Below are 24,090 nucleotides of genomic sequence, written 5' to 3' on the forward strand. Positions count from 1 at the left end.
ATGAATTAAAAACAAATCTTATCTCATTGCATTTTCTCCCTTTTGGCCCCTTCTTTATGCATTTTTTTTTTACTTCCAGTTGACTGCCAATAAGTTCAACATTAACTGTAATTTCACACAGTGTCCTGGCAAAGGCTCCATCTTACTTGTCCCTTTAGTGAAGACAAAGGAAAAAGAATAACCCAAAATGGTGATATATTTTATAAATATGAAGCAAGTTGAAGAATATATTTCCAAAATTTAGAGAAAAGTTGAAAATGGGTCAGTTTGACCCAGAAAACTGAAGGGCTATCTCACAGAAGGATTCCAATCAGTCACAAGAAACTCGCTACTATATTAAATTTAGTACAATACTAATATCATTGCTCAGTTGTGTAAGCAATGCAAGGGTGAAACATTATCTCAAGTACAACAGCAGAAATATTAGGATCTCAGCTGACTGTGTTTACATGGATATATTAATTACACAGACAGTTTATTCCCTCCATAATAAAACCATATTCATGACCCCACAACTGAGGAAATAATATTCACAAACGTCCTTGTGCACTACAGGGTGTTGCCTCACCTTAATCGTAAAAATCAATAAATCTGTTTCTATCTGTCAATGCTGAAAGCCGCACCTAAGCAGTCACGACCTCACCTATTTTTGTGTGGGTTTTTTTTCTCTTATTTACTTTAAGACCTGGGACAGGTTCGCTATCTTGGGGATTGGCTGTCCTCATGTGGCTCTGGTATGGCTGTTGATCTGAATAGAGCCACATGAGCGAGCAGCCAATCAGAGGATGTGTACATTTCAAGTGTTTTATGTGAAGCCACCATAGGGCCAATCCCAAACATCATTTATAAATCCTTATCCATCTTAATAAAAAAGATTAAATCCATCTAATAACCACAGTCAAACTATGCTATCATTGAGAACCAATCACTCACGATGTTTTGCACACTAATATCTGCACTTTGCGTGTTTGAATGTGGAAAATCTGGTTCTCTGAGAGGATTGCAAATTTTCACAACAGTGTGTGAAATGAGTGTCCCCTTAAGAGGTTAATATCAATATTTTAATTCTAATTTCCCAGCGATATATGTGATGGGTCTTTGCTAAGCTGCTTGATTTTAGAATGAAATTTGATCCACATAGTACTGTTGCTGTGTACTAATAATGGGCTCCAGTTTCAGTTTAGTGTGCCTGTGAGTCTTTGTGTGTACAGATGTAGTAAAAGCAAACACTGCTTTTGTTTTGGCTTGCTCATTAAAAACAGTATGTATGAAATGTGTGACATGCGGCGAAAACTCAGGGTATTGACAAATCATTCATGTCTGAAATTGCTTTTGAACTTGAATTGCTTTCTATTCAACCCCCTTTATATGTTGGCGTTGATGTAATACACATAAATAGATGGACAAAAAATGTTTAAATCAGTCAAAAGATAAGAAAAACAATCTTCAAACCTACATAAACTATAATATTGATAGACATAGCTTTCAACTGAGGTTTTTTTGCATATAACAGCTGACAGATTAGTGGTGTTTGGACCCAAATCTTTTTGACTATAATAAATAAAGGACAGATGTACAATGTTCACTTAATGGAATAAAGACATTAAAGAGGGCTAGAAATCAGAATACTATTCAAAGTACAGTTTGTTATCTATTTCTTTCCTTTGACCAATACAGGTGCGGCAGTTGAAATTTCTTTGTCAAAGATCAGGTTACATTCCACCAAGGAGGGTCTGTTGGACACTCATTAACAAAATAGGGCCATTACCTCGTCTTTAACTGCATTTATAGGGCAAGCGATTCTGAAGAAACCAAACACCTCGGTTGATGGCAGTTCTAAAGCCGATAAAAATGTCAATCAATCTCAGATAAATGAATGTATCGAACATTGCAGCATGTGGAATATGAATTCTCTCTTTTGACTGCAATTGGTTGGCAACAAATTCAAAGTGTCGCCCACCTCTCAAAGTTTTATCCGATGATGCAGAGACACCTGGTAAATTGTATTTTATTCACGGTTGTTATGTAAATGTTTATGTTCCAGAATAAGTATCTCTCAGTCTTTATTTTCCTTCAAGACTCTAGTATGGCATTTCTCCATTAACAATTCATTTGCATATATCCAAAATTACTAGTGAGATGGAACCACTTGGGTGGTAGCTCAGTTGTCTGAGCACCCTAAGGACATTATAGAGCTCGTGTTTGATTCCCTCTTATGACTTGCCTCAGGAAATGCATTTGTTGTAAAAAGTTATGTACTAACTCTATCACACAGATTTACTGTTTGGCAGTGGTGAAGGGAAAGCAAAAAGAAATGGATGGACTAAATGGAATCTATGGCAGCTGAATTTGTGGCAAGAGGCAAGTCACATGCTGGACGGGTCATCTCTCAATTGTAGGGTACAAGCTAAAAATAAACATTCACAGACTAAGAGTCTATTCAATGATATGAACACTCGTTTTTTGAAAGTCAGTAATCATACACCCATGTAATGTCTATATTTTCAAACATTTTAATATATTAATGTATTTACTTGTAAAATACGCAATCCTTGCCATTGATGGATAGAATAAACAGTATGTATGAATAAACAGGTGGTGAAAATGTGTTTTAAAATATGTTTAGATGACACATGATCGGTGACCATCAACCTTTGATCAGCTGTGTTTTGGCAGATCAGATTACCTGAAACTGCGGATTGATTTTATCGGTAAAACAATCGTCCCTAGAGTTTAATCTTAGCATTTGAGTGATGTGGTCTGAAACAATCATTGATGACTTTGTATTTTCATGTCATGGTGATAATTTTCATGATTTTTTAACACCTCTCGTCGATCATCAAGCCTATCCTAGCTGAGTTTGGGAGAAATTTGGACTACACTCTAACCTAGTCAGTAGCCACACGTCGGGAATCGATCCTACACTGCCTGCGCCAAAGTCAGGCAAATGCACAAAAGAACGATGTTTAGAAAGAACAGCAACAAATACATTTTACTGAAAGACATGAAAATGCAACTCAATGGTTATGTAATACAAATCAATTGAGCAATTGCTTGGGCACTTGGGGCTAGCGGCCATTCATACATTTTAATGGGAAATTTTTATTTTTGTTTATTTTATAGTTGATGTTTTATTTTATATTTAAAATTATCGAGGTGGCCCGGCGGCTTGAGTGGGTAGCAAATCAGCCTCACAGCTCCTGGGTTCAAATGCAGGTCGGCCCACCTGTGTGGAGTTTGCATGTTCTCCCCGGGCCTGCGTGGGTTTTTTCTGGGTACTCCAAAATCAGGTGCGATAGGCTTCAGCACCCCTTGCAACCCTAATGAGGATAAAACAGTTCAATAAACGAATGATCGAATGAATGTATGAATGAATTGTTGACCACCCTGCAAAAAATACAGCATATACACTGTTTTCTGCATTCACAAGATCAGTATTACAAAAAAAATCAACCAATCCAGCAATCTTCAGCTATATTTGTTCTGTGTTGGTCCTGGTCTTACTGGTACAGAAACCAGCAGCATGTACTAGCTTTCATAGCAGGGTGTTTGCTTTCAAGGTTCATGCAAATAATTTTGCTTTGGCCAATACTCACACGCCCACCACAGGCACCCCTTCTCCTCCTACTCCAAACCAGAACCTCCCTCCCTCCCTTCCACACTTCCTCCCTCCCTTCCTCTCTCCCTCCCTCCCTCCCTCCCTCCCTCCCTCTTCCCCTCGTTGCGTCTCGGTCAGCCCGCAGCAGTCTCCTTCCCCGGCGAGCTTTCACTTCAGAGATGGCTGCGAAAGTCTGCAGATCGGTCCTCCTGTTGTCCCGAAGCGGTGGAGCAGCGATCGGCAGCCTCCCCGCACTCGTCGCTTCTTCTCCGCGGCACCAGCAGCACATAAGACCGGTAAGTCCCAGGACGTGTCCGGGAGAGTGACACACACACACACACACACGGGGGGAAGGTGAGGGAGAGGAGGACGCGGAGGAACGGGCTGCCCGGAGCGAGGCGCACGGTGTCGGCCGGTTTGGGTTTGCTACGGAAGTAAAGCTAACTAGCCTCAAGGTTTCTCGTCATGCATTTGCCTTGAAATTGTGTAACATTATGAGTCAGGAAACGTCTCGATCTGACGTCGCCAGCCAGAGTCGATCGTATTTCCACGCAGAGTGGGACGGGGTGCTTTGACAAGGAGGCAATGCAGTTGTTTGGAGCGCCTGCTGGTGAAGACCATCATCTGGCGTTGCCCGGCGGTTCACTACTAAACTCATCATTTGCCATGATCATCATACCCTTCAACTTTGTTGTGTGTGTGTCTGTTTTTTTTGAACGTGTGGAAGTGTTGGTGGATGATTTCTTTAAGGCTTTTGGAGAGTTTTCTGTAAATGTTGAGTTTGTATTTTAGAGATACTGAAGGAAACTGCAGCGATTTGGTGTGCTTGCTGCAGTAACATCAATGGCTGCACACATCCTGAAATGTCTCAGTTGGACTTGTGTGCCTTGGATGGTCATTAACATCAACACAGAGATCGAACATGATAGTTCACAGTAACATTCACAGTGGATGATGTCAGCCTGCCTGCTGGCTCTCCCCTCCCCGAGGGTGTTTCCCCATACATCTGGGACATCCATGTGTTTTCCTGCAGGCGGGTACAGATTTTTATGAAGCGGTTAGACTACAGTGCAGTACTTGCTCATCTTGTCTTATGCTGAAGCTCTGCTCAAAGCTTTTACAACCGCAATGCCCAATGAGAGAGCAGCTCTCGAGCCTGGACTAAAGAATGAGGAAGTCCATGCAGTTCCTTTCACGCTCTGCCTTGTTTGCCTTACATATCTCAGCACAAATGTAGTAATGTGCGACTCCTCCCTTATACTACAATGTGTACAGGGACCTTATGGGTTGGATTTAATATCTTAATTCAACTTGAAAAGCAATTCACTTTTTTTCCTCCATTGAAATGTACTGGTTGCATGCTGGTGTGGAGCAGGGGTGCCCAACTCTGGTCTTGGAGGGCCCCTATCCAGTCTGTTTTCCATGTTTCCCGCCACCAACACACCCAAATCTAATAATCAGGATCGTTATCAAGCTTCTGGACAGCTTGCTGATAATTTAATCGTTTGATTTAGGGGTGGTGTCTACCTTTCGCCCAAAGTCAGCTGGGATAGGCTCCGGCAATTTATGAGGATACGTGTTATGGAAGGTGAATGAAATGTATGAACATGCAATCAATCTATTCTAGCCAACCTCCTAAATCTTATAAATATTAAAAGACAGTAGATAGTCTACCAATGCCTAAAGTCATACACACTCAAGTACAAAAATGTTTTGATGTAACTTGAAATAAAATGATTAAGTTAATGATGTTAATGTCAGGAGCCTGGAGCTAATCAATTTGGCAAGTGTTAGTATTTCTCCATGTCCCACATGAGTTGTTTTATTTTGTATGTTTGACATATATCCCTTCAAATCAACTCAACAACAGCTCATACAAGGGATGTCCCGATACTGACTTTTTGATTTTTTGATCTGATCATATTTTTTTTCGAGATATATAACCAGTAAATGATACTCACTGTTATGTGTGTAAAAGTTTAGTTTGTTTAAGTGGAACATTACAAAACATGCTTTTTGTTGTGGTTGCATGATTGCATCTTCCCATGTCTTCATAGCATAACAGATTCAGGAACCTAAAGGCTTACGTTTAACCTCCTCCAGATTACTATTGAGTCTGCTGTCATATAAAATGCAGCTCCTGTAAAGAGTGTCCTGGGAGTAAAATCATTGCGGGTAAGTTGTCCTTGTAAAAAATACATATGATAAATCACTTGGTGAATTGTGATAACATAACCCTGCATGGATTCAATATTGAAATATACTGCACCAATAATAGACAAATACTATTTCAAAGTTGGGTTCTCATAAATATATATGTGTATATTTTTTGCAACCAACTCTTGTGTTCACTGAATCTGAGCAGTTAGTATTAGTCCTAGAGGTCACCAGCTCAAGCTCCTCCCGCTTTCTAATCCAATAAATGTAGGCGTAAACTCATTTATCCGTGCCGCCTTCACTGACTTTGCGCTGAAGTTATCCAGATTAGTGTGATAAGAGACTGGTTGTCAAATGGGAAATGTCGTTTTGCTTAAGTGACTGACAAACATGTCATCAGCAGCTGACACTTTACTGTGAGCTTTTCCTTGAAAGTGTGGTTGGTGTCTGAGGTATGTTGTTTTTGGAGATAAAGCATGACATTATTGTTTTGAAGAATGGTATATGGGACTAATTTATTATCAGTATTGGCAAGGGACCAGGATACCATTCTTTAAAATTACAATGGAATCTTAAAATAATCAAACCCTTAGAATAATAGAATTTTAGAATTAAGCATCAGGTCTCAAAATTGGAGGTCGAATCATCAATGATTATTTTCAGGGTTGGTTGAACCTCTGCTTTTCTTTTTTGACTCATTCTCAGTGTAATATGTCTCATCTGTTTTGCTCATGTCAATACATTTAACTGTTAATCCTTAAATAGGAAGCAGAGTTATTATTTGCCCTCATGTGGTCATGCATGGTATTTATGTTCCATAAATATTTGTGTCTCTTGTTACGATGGGTGGATTACGACGGTTGAATTACGATGAATAAAATTATATTGGTATGCTGGTCAAGCAAACTATAAAAAATGATATTTTGACAGCCCAAGTCTTCCACTGTAAAATTGATCTTATTTCTCAATTTTTATTATTGTTGCAAATCCCGCCTTTGTTGTCCACATTTTCTCACTGTTACGTTTTAGGAGCATGAACTGAAAGAAAATGTTTATTTCGATAATTTGACATTGATCAAAGTCATGTAGTATTCAATACTTTTGAATAAGGTGATCAGGTAGTGATATGACTTACTGTACACAGTATGCAAAATTCCTTTTTAAAGATTTTCCACAATTCCATGTCATCTGATTCTGCTGGCGTATGTGCAGAATCTTGACCCAGTTTAATAAAAGAAAGATGGAAAGGAAATAATTTTAGAAATATTCCCATCACTATTTGAAACAAAGTTTTGGTAGAAGAAAAACTCATATCTGACATCAATACATTTATAAAAAGAATGCTAATGATGGTCTGCTTTCTCTGGTTTAGAGTAAAGTTTCCATAGTGTGCTGATTAGTCCAGATCAGGAAGTATAGGGGTGACAAACATTGTTGTGCCTCTGGCCAGCTATTCTTCTCCACTCTGCAACCAGTATACAGCACAAAATACTCTTAGTGAAAGAAACTTGTGATTACTTGTTTCTCTTTTCTTACTTTTCCTGACAAGTTTGATGTGATGCAGTGTGTCACACCCTCACGAAAACAAAAAGTCTTTCTTCTCACTTTTGAAATGACGGCCCCAGTGGCACTGCCTGTAACAGACATGCTGTCCACTGAGGTGTAGAAGACCAGACAGCATGGCCTGATATGAATTGTGTGCATGAGTTTTGGCAAGCTCTCTGCTCCCTAATTACGAGCGTTGCATTTGTTCAGCAAATATGCTTTTTCTATTTTTGACTCTTTTCATCTTGGCTGTTTCATTTGTTTTATATAATCCGATTTCTCACTGAATCAGTGAACCATTGAAGCTAGAAAAAGAGTATTAAAGAGTTTTAGAATGGGTTGATATATCAACGTCAATTGTAAATATACAAGTGCCAGTGTGGTTCATTTCATGTATTAGTCACTCGGCTGTTTTAAATGTATTCATGTAAACTTCTAACATCGTTGCTGTGTTATGTCAGTCAACATTCCAACGTTGCTGATATTGAACAAGAGACAGTGCACACCCTAAATGGTTGCCAGACAATAGCAGAGCCCATACACTATAGACAAAGAACCATTCGAACTTGCCCCGCTACCCTAGTTAGTGTGCATATTTCCTGATTGTGTGCTGTTTATCAATTTCCAGAGTACATTTTCTGCAAAAAGGTGTCCGGCGAGGCCTTTGGCTGTTGTGAACCTATGAAAATAAATTGCTGTAAGTTGGACCCTTGACATTCATCCTAAACTTCCTTGAGGGAAACGGGTACATATTGAGCTTTGGGCTCCTCAATATCTTCAGTACACCGATTTTGTATTAATTTCCATGGCTCTCTAAGTGGTGTATTTTAATGTCTTCCACTCATCAATTCTATTGTGTTTGCATTATGGACCTTTTTTTTCATGCTCACCAGCCATTTCCCTGCAGGCCTATATGGGTTCATTGATAGGCACGAATACTAATACAGAAAGTGTTCTTACTCTTTCTGCTGCCTCATCAGTACACACAGTGCAATATTATTCATTGTTTAACTCCTTGTCAGGCAGAGGCTGCAGTGACTGCATGGCTGTCTGCCACGAAAATCTATTGTTCGTAGTGCAGAAGATACTGTGATCGGTCACGTCTTCGTTAGCATAGTGAAAGCGATTGCACCCTTGAGTTGGCAAGCGACTGGCAAACCTGAGCTTTTGACATAGACTAATTGGCTGCCCCGTGTTTATGGGTGGGCCAGCGTGTCTCTATTCAAGTCTGCAAAGGACAATACACTCGGCATTGTATTGATGAATGGACATACTGCTCGGTTACACTGCCTCCCGAGGGCAGCAGACTGCTGCTGTGTCTGCTGCCAGGCGAACAGGTAAGGCTTCTGCTTAGAGATGAAGGTCATCACCTTCACTCACAGTATGGTTATCAAATTCAGATGAAGCTCATTATACTCTGATAGCAGTTCACATTTTCAAAACGCAATGCTCTGCTGTCAGTTCATGTTTTCTTATTCTTTGAATTGTGAAATTTCTAAAAACCTGTGTGGAATGCTTAATTGGACTTTTTAGTGGATTTTTAAAACATTTGCTGTGTTGATTTATTCCATATGGTGACTGCATTACCACATATATCCAAATTCTACTTTGTTTGCTTCCCACATCGATCACGTTGCTAGAGCTCTGCCCTCCAAAAACATGAAGACTGTCTAATTTATACAGCTAATTATGGATAGAAAAGGAAGGTCTAACCTCTCCTTCACCAAGTATCGATTTTTTTGTACCCTTGTTTTTGCAAGTTCACTGCCATAAATTAATGCAGGCAGCAAAATGATGCTGGCAGAATTGAACATCTGGAACTGGGATGTTTCTAAATGGTTATTCTTGGTCTTTTGTGGTTATGGGACAGATACTTAGTGTAAATGAGTAATCACACATTTTTTTTTATAAATGTAGGAAAAATGCACTGAATAAAATGTTATTACAACCAACCAGAGACATATTACAACCTACCAGAGACACTGTCAAAACTTAGAAAAGTTGAACATCACCCGCCCAACTCCTGTGATATAACCAACACGGAGTACAGATCACAGTTTTATTTGGAATATGTTTGTGTCTGTAGCAGTATTTACCATCTCACCATGATCTAAAATATCTTCCTCAATATTGTCTTTTCAAAATTTTAATCAAAGCTAAGTTTTTTTTATATCGGTCCTATTAAATACTTCACTCATGGCTGGTTTTTATCCCACTTTTTATTTCCCTATTTCACTTTATTTTCCCCAAACCTGTTGTGGAAGCAAGTCCAGCATTTCCTCAGTTCTCATTTAAACATCTGAACTGAACATTATTAGAATGAATTTAGTCATGTTTAAATGTAGTCTATTCAAACAAACTCCGATTGGCTGGCCACAGATTCAGGGTCTCCCCTGCCGTGTGCCCTATGTCTGCTGGGCTAGACTCCAGCACCCCTCGCGACCTTCTTAGGATAAGCAGTTCAGAAAATGAATAATGTGTTTGAAACAGGCATAAAAATAATGACAACAGTGCCAATAAGAGACACAATCTTATCAGCGCAGTACAGAAAGAGAAGACATCAACAATTGATTGGCATCAGGAGGAAAACTTATCAGGCTCACAGTGCAGTGCTTCTCAATTAGTTGTTGAAATGCACAATAAAATCCGGTTAAAGACAGGATTCCCACAGCAGTAAGATCAGCTCTTTTATGGTACCAGCACGATAGGAATTTGATTCCTGCATTGATACAACCTGGAAAGTCAGTTTCAAACACCAGTTGTGTAGATGGATGTCCATGCAACTTTAATGTTAAAGCTTTTTTTCTTTTCTTTTCCTTCCTGACACATTGAATCAGACAACAAACCACAAAAAAATGATGGAGTACTTGTCTGCTTTTTCAAGAGGACGTTCTTTTTGTGAAATTCTGATGGAAGGAATATTGTTCCACAAGGAAGTGCTTGTGGAGCAAGCAATAAATATGTCATAAAAGCCCCATAGAAATGTGTAATGATCTAATTGTTATCATTTGAGAGATGAGAAAATGACACACTGGAGACAAACGTGAAAAGGTATTTAACATATATACATGTTTTTATAGTCCACTATCAAATAGGTACTTGTGCAAATAAGGTTAATGGTTCTCTCTTTTATACTACTACATGGTGTGGGTCACTTTTGCTCCACTTGCTTTGGTCTGGAACATTCAGTTTTTCACTCAAAAATATTCAGGAAACCGAAAGAAATTGCGTTGCTTTGTTTGAAATGAAATAAGCTAACCGACAACCCTGTTTGGCCAAATACCATGCTTCAGTTAGTGCATGCTTTTCCACATGAAAATTCAGTCCTACCGTTTTTAGTATTGTTGATGATAAGCAGTTAAATTGGCGTAATTGTACCCCACACTGTCCGTTTTGTCACAAACAGCATCCATTGTTTTTGTCTGGTTTATTTAAAAATACAGTATGATCAGGTGTCTCCTTCAATGTCTACAAAACGGATAGGGCTTCTCTCCTAATCGCTCTCCATGGAGACTTTCCCCACTGGGTAAGACCTTGTGGTGTTATGTTGCCATGTAAATAAGGGCTTTGTTGGTCTCAGTTAGACTGGATGAATGTGACATTGCTCTTGTGTTGAGGGCATCACGGGTAATGGGAGTGCTTGTTAGTTTCCACTTGAGAAGGTTCTTTCTCTACAGTGGTTTAGAAACTCGCGTTGTGAAGCACGCTGCTGTCTGTTGGTAGTTTCCTTTTTGTCCGGCCAACTATTAACGCTGAGCGATTGGCACGTTAGTTGCAGCCTACACGTGGAAGCTTTATTACTACTATACAATTGTGCCCAAGGCGATTAAATGAGCATGGAAATACAGCACACCTATTAAATTGGAATTTTAGCACATGATAATGAAATAGTTATTAATGACAATTGTTGGAAAATAAACATCATAAGCAATGGAGTCCAGCTAAAATTGCATTAGAGCTTTTTTACATTTTTTAATGTTTTCTCACATTTGAAAATATGGAGGTTAGATTAATTGAAGATTTTGACTGCAAGTATTTGTTTGGCTGTATTTGGTTCTGCAATTGTGATCTGGGTCAGAAACAAGCTCCAGTTTGCTTCACCACCTTGAAAAGAAGATTCAGTAAAAAAGTGAATAAATTAAATGATTATTTTAGCTACCATACATAAAATTACACATTTGGGGATTTTTTTTTTACTGTCAGACGTATGTGCATTATCTTCACAGCATTACATTTCATACTGTTTCCTCTTGTTCAAACACGTTTGTAAAGATTTCTTTGTATTTACTTTTATTTTGTGAACAATCTCATTAGAGTGGTAGAAGTCAAGTACTGACTGAGCTTTAACTACGACAAGTTGGTCTCTGAGCACATACAATCAGTCGATGAGGCTCAGGGAACCACACTTTCATCACCTGCCTTGTTTACACTGTAATTAAACATACTGGAGTATTGCCATGGAAGACAGACACAGGAGATTAACTTGGCATGAAGATAATAAGGATGCACATATCTTTTCAGCAGAATTCCCTTCCATTGAAGGAAAACCATTTAAAGTGTAGTGTCTTAGTCACTAATTGGCTTCTGCTTAGTCTCTATGTCTACTTGCCTACTGGTTTTAAACCAATATGCAGATTGAGCTCCTTTTTTGAATGACTTTTATATTAGAAAGTGGAATACTGATATATTCTATGCAAAATATGCATGCTATTTTAGATATGGCAGTTCATTAAGTAAATGCATACTAAGTTTTTCTTTTAATTTTGTTTTAAAATCATGAAGCATATTTGATGAAATATTTATTCAACTAAAAGCATCATCAGCTGTTGGCCTTATTAAATCAAATATATGTGATTTCTAAATGATTTTGTCTTCCAACCTTGGCATAAAGTGTCATATCCCTATTTGGACTAAAATGTTCTCTCTTGTGTCATATGAAAGTCAGGTGGGTATAACGGGATGATAGGTGAGGGATACAATCTTATCTCGACTGAAAGGCACCTCCAGGAGGCCGGGCTGTAACAGGATTGCTTATGTAAATAGTCCTGCAACTATAATCCTTTGTTGATCAGCCATCAAACTTGAAAATGATATGTTCCAGATTTGTATATTGTTTAGCATTTTGATTTAAAAAAAATACAAACGGATATTTGTGTGTAACTGTTCAAATGGAGCTACACCACTAAATCGCTTAAACGTGTTCTAGCAACAAACTTTATTTGTACAAACTTTTGGGCATCAGAAGACTATCTTTTGAAGTACGTGCTTAAAGTGGGCTGAGTTAATGTTTTTTTTGTGTGTTTCGACATCAATATATTACACAGAATGTAGTCGGTGTTGGACCAAATCTTATTATTTGATCTATTTCAGGTTGTTGATTTAAATTCTATGGTTTTAGTCCTCATTTGATTCTATATTTAAAAAATATCCACCAGCAAAATCAGTTGAAAGTGGCTTGCTTACCTCTGAATATTACATTTTTATTGCTTAACAAAGACTTTTTTGTTCCTGAAAAGTAATCACTCGTCTTCAGCTTGTGCTGAGGTGAATAGATCAGAGTGGCACCCATTATGTTCTGTTCTCTGGCGGGTGCACTTATTTTAATAAAATGCTAAAATTCATTACTTTCATCAAATAGAAAAAAATACTGTAATAATGCCAATAAAAGATAGCAGATGTTTTTTCCCAATAACTATTCACATAAAATAACAACACTGTAAATTAAACATAGTCACTTATTGCTTTGGTGACTAAACATCCCGCATTATTTTAGTTTGTGTCCTTTTAAGCAAGGTTCTTCTTCTGGAGTGGCTTAAAAAGCCAAGACAAATGCCTAAAATACACAATTGTGTGTATCTATATATGTGAAAGTTTCTTTAAGTGCGCTGACTGAGGTCTTGAATGTCATGCTCAAGATCTAGTGTCACTCAATGCTTTTTGTTTTTTAAGAATTTAGTGTAAGATATCTACTTGGAGTTCTTTATCAGAAGTTTCCTTGTGTTTGTGCATATCCCTCTTTGGTCGTCCACCAGCTCCAGCTCCATCGCCAGAAACCTGTCACACTTCACATATACATTGAACCCGCTTTTTTCAAACGCTTGTCATTGTTTCCCTTGTTTAGTCTTTGATTTGTAGCATACTTGTGAGGAGGAAAGACAAACATCATACAGTGTTGCAGAAATGTTTCAAGTTTCACTACATTGTTACTCATGCTTTCTCAGCTAACCAGTCATTCAGTAGTCTATAAATAGTATAAAGGAGATGTTGGAGGACACGTTGCTAGAGAATTGCCATGGAGACAGTGTTTAGTTTTGGCTTTATGGTCGTGCAAATAGGGCAGATTTCTGTGTCCTTTGTTCTTAAAAAAGGCTGCTAGAAAAAGAATAATTTGATGACCGAATCTTGTTGTTCTGGAGCTTAATCGAAGTCAACTCTGAAAAATATAGTGATGTCATTTAGGGTATTTGAAGGAAATAAGCAAATTATAAATCCAGGAGATTGTATTTACCTTGATGTGACGCACAATGAAATAATTTTAAAAAATCTGAAGTCCCATTTCTATGATTATTTTAGTCCTCATAACGCACAATTTTTTTTTCAAATTCCATTTCAAAATGTTGCACCGTAGGGTCATTTTTTGGCTAAGCGCAATTTCTTTGCCTAGAATCATACGTTTTTGTAAACCAAATACCATGACAATTTAAAATAGCATTATGTTCCATTGGAGGTGTGATGGCTCTATTTATGGACTTGGAAAAACTGACGTTATTTATGGATTAAGTAGGCCATCTATGCTCAGAGAATTGAAACCACCTTTATAATCATGAACAGTCTTAAAAAAAATCTCCAATAAAAAATACATGTTGATCATTTAGTGCCAACAGCTATCTTATTTAATTGTAGAACATTCATACTTCTGGTTGAAACAAATTTGGTCTTTAAGGGTTAAAACTGGGTATAACCCAACCTGTGCCTGAACTTGATAGATGGTGCACAAACAAATGGAAGGATTAAACAAATGGGTGTGGGAGGGGAAGGGTTAAGTGTCATTCTCTGTTCTAGTTTATAGACATTGTCTATTTCTTCATCTCATTTCTCTTATACTACACGTTATTCGCATATCTTTTTCAACATACTTGTCCACCCTAGATGTGAGTCAAGTGATTATTGGAGCCATGCTGTGGATTCTTTAGTTTCCTCCGCTGAGCCGTCGCCTATTGTTTGACTGTTATCTTTAATCTCAATTATAAATTGTATGACTTCTTGGATTTTATCATTTTTGCAACAAGGATGATGTATTTATTGTCAACATATGGTCATTGAGACAGACAGCACGTTTATTGAATTTGAACTTGAGTAGATAAGTCTCCTGAATTGAATATTGTCCTGAGGCAAGCCACCCAACATGGTATGTCAGTTCAGTAGAGAAAAAGCCATAAAATGAGATTGATGAGTTGAATTTCTGTTAAAAGCACTGACCTGTCGTATCAAAAATGCAGCCATACAAAAACCCCTTGGAGCAGATGGCTAACACATCTAATGACGACTATTTTTTACATATAATTTTCTTTATTCGTAACACGATTGAAGAATTAAAAATGTTTTTTTAAATGGCATCGTTTTATCAGAGGAATTCCCATTAAAATAATGAGCAAAGGTTACATCGATGTGTAAAATTGAAGCCACTTAGATTCGGGGATTGTTAAAAGCTGCTTATACAGTACGCACTGTCTCCTAGTTGTTTAAATGACCTTGGCGATGCACTGTGGCGGAATCAGTCGGTAGTTGATGTTGAGGATGAGTGCTTTGTAAAGACACTCACAGCAGACATGCATGGGGATAGAATTTTCCCCTCCACAGCCTTTCCTCATCTTTGTTATGCTATTTCACTCGCTTCCTCCCCCTCACATCCACACTTCTGCTCTCTGTACTGCTGATCGTCATCTTAATCCCAGCAGCCAAAGGGGTGCATTTGGGCCTTCTGTATAAAATTAAAGCAATTACACATTCAGTGCAGTGTTTTTAGGTGTCCTTGAGGTATTTTTTCAAATTGCTGTCTTCTTCATTTTTAGGGGATTCTTACCTACAAGCCTTTAGGAGCTCCATTTAACATCAACGTGGAGTAGCGTGGGTTTCAATTGTGTGTTAAACTTGGAAAAGTTTGTCTGTTTGGGGATAATCGGCCTTTCCAACTTTATGTTGATCCTGATATTTTAGGTTTATTGTGACTACAGTGTGAGAAGTGCATCACAATGTTAGTCAATGGTTAAAGGACTGTTTTTGTCCGTTTCTAGAATGCGCATTTTATTCTCCACATAGCTGGAATAAAGCCCCTGTAGTTGATGTCTTTTATTATGAATGAGGGCTGTTTATAGCGTGCCCATTCATCAGCACTTTAGTGAGTGATGCTAAGATGACAGCATCCTCCTTCCTGTTCACCCGCCTTTCTATGACCCTCATTTTTTGCGTATGCATGAAAGTTGTTATTGCATCACACATTGCGCGGGGGTGTGTTTCGATGCCCGCTGAGCGCCAACTTGTGAAGCAAGATACTGATGATGATGCCGCCATCTCTCCTTCTGTCTGGTTAATATTGCTCTCACATCTTTCTAGTGATTCTTTCCTTTTCCACCAAGCTTTGTACTATTTGTACATAACCACAAAGATACGATTTTTGGTGTACTTCTACAATAATCATGTGGCTCATGCCTCAATTCATTTAGATGTTAATTGTACAATTAAATGAATAGCCACTATCCTCCAAGACTATAAAATGTCCTTTTCTCATGAAAATAAATGAATTAAATTACTTGATTTTTGTACTGCAATCTAAAACATAATATCTCTCTACTACAATACAGTATAAAGCAAAGATGACATTAGACCTGTAAAGCTGATTTTTTTACAGGACGACTTTATGTATGCGGTGCTATATGTAGGTAAGAGCAAAAGTTACAGATTGGAAAAAATCTGGAAGAATGATTTAAGAGAGAATGTGAATGAAGAAATGTCTACATGTGCAAAAATGGGCACATTTGATTCCACTCAAAAACTGATGTGGAAGCTGATTTACTTACTGGTCATAACCATGAGTGCATTTGCAAATTGCAAGGCAGTTGTTTTGCGGCATTGTGAGAAGAGGAGGGCTGTAAAACATACCGGATGCAATTTTTAAAACCCAAGATTTAGCAAAGCTGGTATTCATTATCTGATTAAATAATCACTCTGAAAACTGAGGAAAATGCTCCATGTTTCATGTCTCATTTAAAGGTAGTAATGCATTTAATTAGATGACCAACATGACAGATCAGCTCTTTGTCCTCCTGAAACCAAGTGGCTTTTTTTTTGCTGTGTTGGCTTTAAAACCTAACAGCAAGTCGAATAAAGTAGCTGCTGTATAAATAAGAACTTTTGCCTACTCTCTACAAAAGTAAATAACCGCTTGCTTTTTTGAAAATTGAATTATTTTGCAATTCCTTTGAATCTAGTTTGAGACCTGCCCTCAGTACTTTTGAGCACAATATTTCTTTTTCTTGAGTTCATGCATGTCATCACTGAACTTCCAGGAAAACCCTGAGTGCATAGTTTTTTCCTCCCTTGTCTTTCACTGGTCCCTCAGCAGTAGCCCACCAACTTAACAATGCATGGTTAGCCACTGGTTTTACTAGATGTGCTTAATGTGTTGGGAATGTCATTTTAGTCTTCTTCCCCATGGCTAGTGATTGCCTTTCGCCTGGCCACTCTTACCATCCACCATCTTTCCCCATTTCCAGCACGCTGTTTGCTTTTCCGTTACAATTGTAGACCTGGTGAACGAGCAATTGAAGGAACTGAAAGATAAGAGAATGAGAGATTGTCAGATAAGAGAGTAGAAGATTTATTGCTCAGTTAATATTTCTGCATTGTCCCCAAAAACCAAATTGGGACAAATGCTGAAACATGAAGACTCTTAGTAGATGCAACTCAGATGAAACATTGAATCTTTAATTTGACTTTCCACTTTAGGAAGAAAATTGAAACCTTTTTTTGTTGTGTTCAACCACGAAAGGAGACGTTTTATTGTGTCTTTTGCTGATTCTCTACTATCAGACGACCCATATGTGTTCTGTGCGTGTCGGTGGCAGTATGATTCCACTTGGTCTGTTGGAGAGCAGATATCTAGAGAGAACAGCTGCAATCTTTTTTGACAATCAAATATCCAGAAATAGATTGGGCCTCCCCTCCTTGGCCAATAGGCCAGGCCTCATGGTCCAGATAGGTCACAGTTGATACACTCCACACGCTTCATGTATTATATACTCATCTGCTAAAGAAAGCAGTCACATTTCAATGTCTGGCAGCATGCTAAATTTTTTAATCCCCAAGTGAGTCTTTCATTCCTTGCTCACTCTGTATAAAGCAGTCTCTGATCGCAACACATCTCAAAATGAAAATTTCGTGACAAAAGTGAAAACACTGCCCATCTATTAGTGATGTTTTTGCTGATAATGCTTTGTTTGTCTCTTTTTGATTGTTAACTTTGAGACATTTTGTAAAAGTTCCCTTATTGCACTGGACGGCTTGAAATGTACATGAGCCCATTGTTTTGTTAATATACTTGAAAACACTTTGAGAGACTTTGGGACCTGTTCTTAGACAATTTTTGTGATTACCGAACTCTTGACGGCACGCCCTGAGAAAGGGTTGATTCAGTATGCCTGACCTAAAATAGATAAGCAAGAGGCCAATAATCCTGCAGCAACACTCGAGCATGGTACCAAGGTTCAATGCTTATCTTAATGGTGAGCTTTAGTGCAATGTCCAGTTTGGAAATACGGAGCATGATCTAGCTTAGGGTTGCCTACTCTGAGAAGTTTAGTTTCAAATCCCCACTCACCTATAAGTGATTAAAAACAAACTTATTGACCATCTACCCCATAGTCGTTGCTTCCAGTCACAGAGAAAGCAAACATTTATCAATTCCTATTCTTCCCAGTGTTAGAGTATCCTTGGTATTGAGCTGTTGAAGATATGAAGGACATCCAAGCAATATAATTACAGTAAAGTTTTGCTTTGTTGCATGCTGTTCTGACATCTTTCCTATTAATGCTGCCTTATTCTTTGTTTAAAAGTTCTGTAACACTACTTTATCGAGGCTGAATGTTATCAGAAAAATGGCTAAGACAGATGATGTATCTTTTGAACTACTGTAGCTTGGACCTAAAATTCATGAATATTCATTGAAATATATTTGCCCAAAAAAATTATGGTGCATGAGCTTGCATTATAAAAATCTGTCATTGCCATGGTAACACTATTTCATGCTTTAATAGTATTGTCATTGTTAAGTAAATGCTATTCCATGCTATTGCTGCCTTAAGTAGACTGTTTGTGCAGGAATAAGAATGCACACATACACATAAATGTACTGGTTGTATTTGATAACATCTTGTACAGACGTTTGCAACCACATGGTGTATTTAAATTTCACCAAACATTAAATGTTGTACTCTACAATGATAAAGGGAAGCCAAAGAGCATCTGCTTTCACGCTTCATTATTTTAATCCTCTTTAAGGAAGCTACTCTAAACCCTGCTGGTGCTTCACTGTACTAAAACTCAGTCATTCTATTTCCTTTCAGGACTAGTGATGGTGTTCCCCAGCCTATTTATTCCTTTTTTTCCTGTTTTTTCTCAAGCAGGAGGTACTGTCTGCGCCATTCACCCGCCAGACTGTCAGGAGAGCACATGGCCTGCGGCCAGCAACTCAATCAACACTCTTCACTCAACCTCCCACTGCCCTGTCTTCACAGGTTAGTGTCCTTCTTTACATGTGGGTTGAATATCCAGATTTGGTGATACTAGAATTCACATATTATTGACATTACTTATCCAAGTATGAGCCATTTAAGTCAACTGTTTTGGTATGTGCAAAAGGAATCATCAGCGGTTTCAGTATTATACATGAACTGGATTTTAGATTTTTCAGCACGCTACACCCAAAACATCTTTTTTGAAATGTGTCTCTCTTGACAACTAATTAATAGATGTTTTCTATAATCTTCAGTTTAGAAATTGTTAGTATGCAAGTCACCCAAGCTCTTTGATTAAGCTCATTAACAGTGGAAATGTATTCATGGAGTTCAAAGCAAAACACTCCATCGGGGGTGTCATTGTGCTACTTTGCTGTTGAAGATCTAAAGCAGCCTGTGCAGTTAGTTATGTGAGGACAGATTTATGTGAAGAAAATCTTGATATAGGTTTGACAAGAGTGTACACTAAAGCAATTCAGGAAGGCAATTTATACAGCATTACGAGTTCATAAACATGTTTGGAGCTATGCAAATAGTCTTTACTGAAAGCGACAGTGACCATTATAAAAATATCATCATTGATGGGATAACTGCTATAAAGAATATTTTCACAAATCTCATATAATAGATTTATACACTGTAAAAATGAGAATTTGTACGTACTGTCTAGCCCAAAAACACATTTTACGAGTAGAGCAGAGCAAATAATGAGTCTTTCCTTGGGTAACTAGTAATTACAGTACTTTATAGTCATTGAAGCCTACTTATAAATTGTTGCCAGTGTTTTATTTCACCTTGTTAACAGTATGTGAAGTTGATTTTTTTTATACTTTAAATAAGGTGAGGATTGCCATCTGAAAAAAGGGACACCCCAGTGTAATAACCTTCTCCCTTTAGTTCATTTTTGTATGTGAAAAGTAATTTTTTAATTGTTTGAATCAAACTTGAATTAGGTGCGTATCTGAGTTATATTACACATGAGAAAACATTATCAGCAAAGAATTTTAATACAAAAAATCTGAAATAATTTGTGGTTTATAGAGCAAAGTTGTGCCTCCATAATTAGATATATCACATAAGAATGATGAGAATTTAAAGCCACCAATTATGAGACTTTGGTTTAACTATGAGCAGTAGTTGTTTTTGGTGGTGTTGTAGTCTTTAACATCCTTGACTCCAGTGCAGCTTCTGAATTGCTTTGTTTCCCATTTGATTTTATCAAAACTATTATTCTCCTTTTATATCTATTTTCCAGCTTTGTACATTGTCAGTTTGTCTTTTTATCTCTACTTGCCTGTTAAGATCACAACTCTTTACATCTGGTCACTATTGCTTATATCCAGTGATGCAGACACATGATGTTCTTAAAACCACCTCAAGGTCAAGAGAGCTCTTTTTTTCCCCTAAAGATAAGACCTTCATCCACACTGCAGTTTGTATTGGACGGAAATTTAATGAGAACAAGTTATTTGTTTCTTTAGTGTTTACAGTTCTGATCTGGATAGTGTGTTGGCCAGGTACCCCTTACAGTGCCGTCATTTGTGTGCGTGTGCGAGCGTATTTGCTCAGAGTAGTGAGCAAATGTCTAATGTGCTTTTGTTTGTGTTGGTGAATATGGATGTTGTGTCATAACCTTATCAAATGGAGAAGGTAGGGAACGATGGGCCATCAGGCCGTGTTTACATTTGATTTTATTGTGCATTATGCATGGTAAGACTTTGTGTTCTTTTTTGTACACTGATGTGCAAAGAAAAATCTTGTCGCTGTAGTTATGAGGGGCCTCTTAAAAAACAGAATATGGGTGGAAATAATAGTATATCCAGTCCCACTGAATGTAGGCTGTAGTTGACATCAATTTGCAATGCCACAAACTATTTCAAATTAAATAGACAGTTTAGTAGAAACTAGATTCTGCCAACATTAAATTTAAATTGATCAGGATCTAGTCCAACTTATCAACTCTTCAATGAGCAATTAATCAAAAAAAAAATACACCAACTAACAAATTATTTCAAAAGACCCACAAAGACACAGATGCAGTGTTTTGTGAAATGGCCAACTTTTGGCTTGGCATGTTGATCCCTAAATTTTGAGTTGTGAGAGGTTAGTGTGCACAATGACACCGTTTTACATTGCTGTCTAAATATAAACACCCCGCGAACTTAATGAGGATAAAGCGCTTCAGAAAATGAGATGAGGTGAGATGAGATATAAACACAAGGAGATGACACAGTATTCACAGGGATGAGACAAAGAAGGTTCATTTGGGAGTATTTGACTTGCCAGATATTACTGGTGGACATTGGAGGAATCAGCAAAGCTGAAATATCATACATCATCCAGGATGAAGAAGGTCAGTTCACCTTGCTATCCTAATTTCTAGATAGGCCTCTTACACCAGCTGTATTGTATTTATTTATTTTTTTTACCTTTTTTTTATTTTCCTTGTTTCTTTTTCCCATTCAATCAATCATGCTCCTCCTCCATCACTTCATTACTGCAGCATCGGCACTTATCTTCCCCTCGGGTAAGACTGAGCCTTCAGATCCATCCAAAGGTTGCTGCTTGGCATGCATCAATTTCACTGCAGCCTTCCCATGAGAATCAAACTATAAGTTGTCCAATTTTTTTAAATATATGTAGACAGCTCTGAACTGTTAGCATTTTTTTGTTGAATTTCCGATTGAGCGCCGTTAACTTTTGATAAACATTCAATAACATTTAATATTATTTTTCCATTTTTACTTTCATTATTCCACAGTCAAATCTGTTCAATTTAAATCATATAGGTTATTGCTAAACCGCTCTTTGACCATAGAGCTGTATTATTATTATTTTTTATCTTTTTGTATTAAATTAAATTGATTATTCCATCAGGTTACACGGATCACTAACGCTTAACGACTTAAAAAGCCTCCAGTGGCCTGTAAATTTGAGATGCCATTACATTGTCTAATGATGACATTGATTGACCTGTGTATTGTGTGTGTTTACTTGTGCGTGTGCACACACGCATGTGTATCTTCTTTTTGTAATTTAGTGGATATTTGCTGTTTCTCAGGGGAACAAGACCCCACAAATTCCACACGAGTTCTTTTCACCTTCAAAATATACTTTTCAAATAACTTTAAAACCAGGTTTTGCATTTCCAGAACTGAAAAAATAAAATCCTCTTTATCTTCTCTTCTAAGCTTGAAGCAGAGAGCCCGCTTAAAAATTCTTGCCATTGTGCCTCATATTCTGAAGGCAAATAGCTATCAGTCATAGCTTTCGCCTAAAAGGTTTCGTGTAGTACAGTGTAGCAATATAATGTGTCAAGCAATGTAAAGTAGTATTTTTACTGTATTCATCTCATTGTGCTTTAATTAAGTAGTCAATTGTTGTGCAATCACTCATGTATTCATTCATTTGCCGTACCACTTATCTTCACAAGGGTCACAGGGAGTGCTGGAGCTTATCTCAGCCAACTATGGGCACCAGGTGGGGGACACCCTGAATTGGTGTGCTAGCCAATCGCGGGGCACGAAGAGACGGACAACCATTCACTCTCACACTCTCACCTAGTTAGGGCAACTTACAGTTCTCAACCAGCCCACTCCACATGTTTTTGAGATGCAGGACGAAACCAAAGTACCCAGAAAAAACCCATGCAAACATGCAAATTTCACACAGGATCCAGACATGGGATCAAACCCTTGCTCTCAGAACTGTGAAGCCCACATGCTAACCACTCGACAACCGGGCCACTTCATTCTTTATTTAATACAAATTGCATCAAATATTTGTAGGTAATACAGGTCCACCTCTTAACTCAAATAGACTCAACAAAAAGTGGGCCAGCATCTCTAAATCTATAATTGTCGCCACCTCCAGGGTTTAGGGAATGGATGTAGCAGTCAAATAAGCAGACAGTCCAATTTTCACATGGCAAAGAATCCCAGGCAGTATGTCATTGCGTTGTGCATTGTGTGGGTGTTTGTGAGCTTGACGTGCTGGGTCCAGCTTCGACAGCTCTGGGAGGGATGACAAACACAGCACACAGACCACACAAGAGGTTGAGGCAGGGATGCTTGATTATGTTGGAAAACGGCTAATAAAGTCAACTGAGATTAGTGCTGGATCCGACTTCTTAGCTTGACTAAGACTATTATTAAATTTGTCCCTTTTCTCTAATCTCAGTTCAGTATGTCATCTATTGTTGCCCTTTCATGTGCCCTAAATGACAAATTTAAAGAGTCTCTCCATAATCCCCAGAAAAAAAGTCGGTCTTCATATCTCCCTCCTCAAGTATTTCCATTTACTGTATTAGTATTCAGTGCAAGTCACCTTTCCTCCCAGTAATGACTCTTGTACTTGAGCCTTGTCTTCTATAATGGATCAAGCTTCATCTGCTGTGCATCCATACAACTCTAATAACTTTCATTGAGCTTGGTTGCTGACCTGTGACGTGGATGTTGGATAATGGGACCAACATCTCTTTGCTTTACCACTGTTAGTTTCCATAGATGGTTTGACACCTTGAATCGTTGGCTTCTATGAGTTGATATTGTGTTTCTGTCCAAGTGCTGCTTTTAGGGACAAACTAGAGGTTGAACAGTCTACAGTTTCACTCCTGGCGTGTTGCCATACATAGTCTCTGAATGGAAAGCAAGCTCTCTGATCAACCAGTGTGCTGTGAAATAGAGTGTTGAGAAAATAACATATGTACTGTGCATTTGTAAGAAATGAAGAAAAAAATAATACACATTGATATGACATACTGGCATTGGTGTTATTTCCTCCCCGACAGTAAGTACAATTGTTGATAACTTGTTGACATTTCATAGATATTACTGAAAAGACGAAGAAAAATGTTTGGTGAAAAATGTTTATACATTAAATTTGGATTAAATTAAGTTGATGCAATGATGCTTGACCTAAAATGGACTTGAATCTGTGTGATCCTTTTTCACATGCCGCTAGCAAGCAGCTTGGATCGTGTCCAAGTTCAATTGAAGC

At 38.0% G+C, this 24,090-nt stretch overlaps 1 protein-coding gene across 3 annotated transcripts in view; it reads left to right on the forward strand.

The window, feature by feature from the left end:
* Positions 1-3,707: 3,707 nt before the first annotated feature.
* mcu (mitochondrial calcium uniporter) overlaps positions 3,708-24,090 on the forward strand; it is a 36,109-nt gene continuing 15,726 nt past the window's right edge. For 2 of the 3 annotated variants that reach the window (XM_077730124.1, XM_077730122.1), the window contains exons 1-2: positions 3,708-3,894; positions 18,979-19,092. In XM_077730124.1, coding sequence (XP_077586250.1) covers positions 3,778-3,894; positions 18,979-19,092 — 231 coding nt within the window. In that variant the 5' untranslated portion in view covers positions 3,708-3,777. The remainder of the gene's footprint in view (positions 3,895-18,978; positions 19,093-24,090) is intronic. The other variant, XM_077730123.1, reaches the window with a different exon arrangement.

This window comes from Stigmatopora nigra, chromosome 12 (genome assembly GCF_051989575.1).
Source record: "Stigmatopora nigra isolate UIUO_SnigA chromosome 12, RoL_Snig_1.1, whole genome shotgun sequence".
In the NCBI taxonomy this organism is placed as follows: Eukaryota; Metazoa; Chordata; class Actinopteri; order Syngnathiformes; family Syngnathidae; genus Stigmatopora; species Stigmatopora nigra.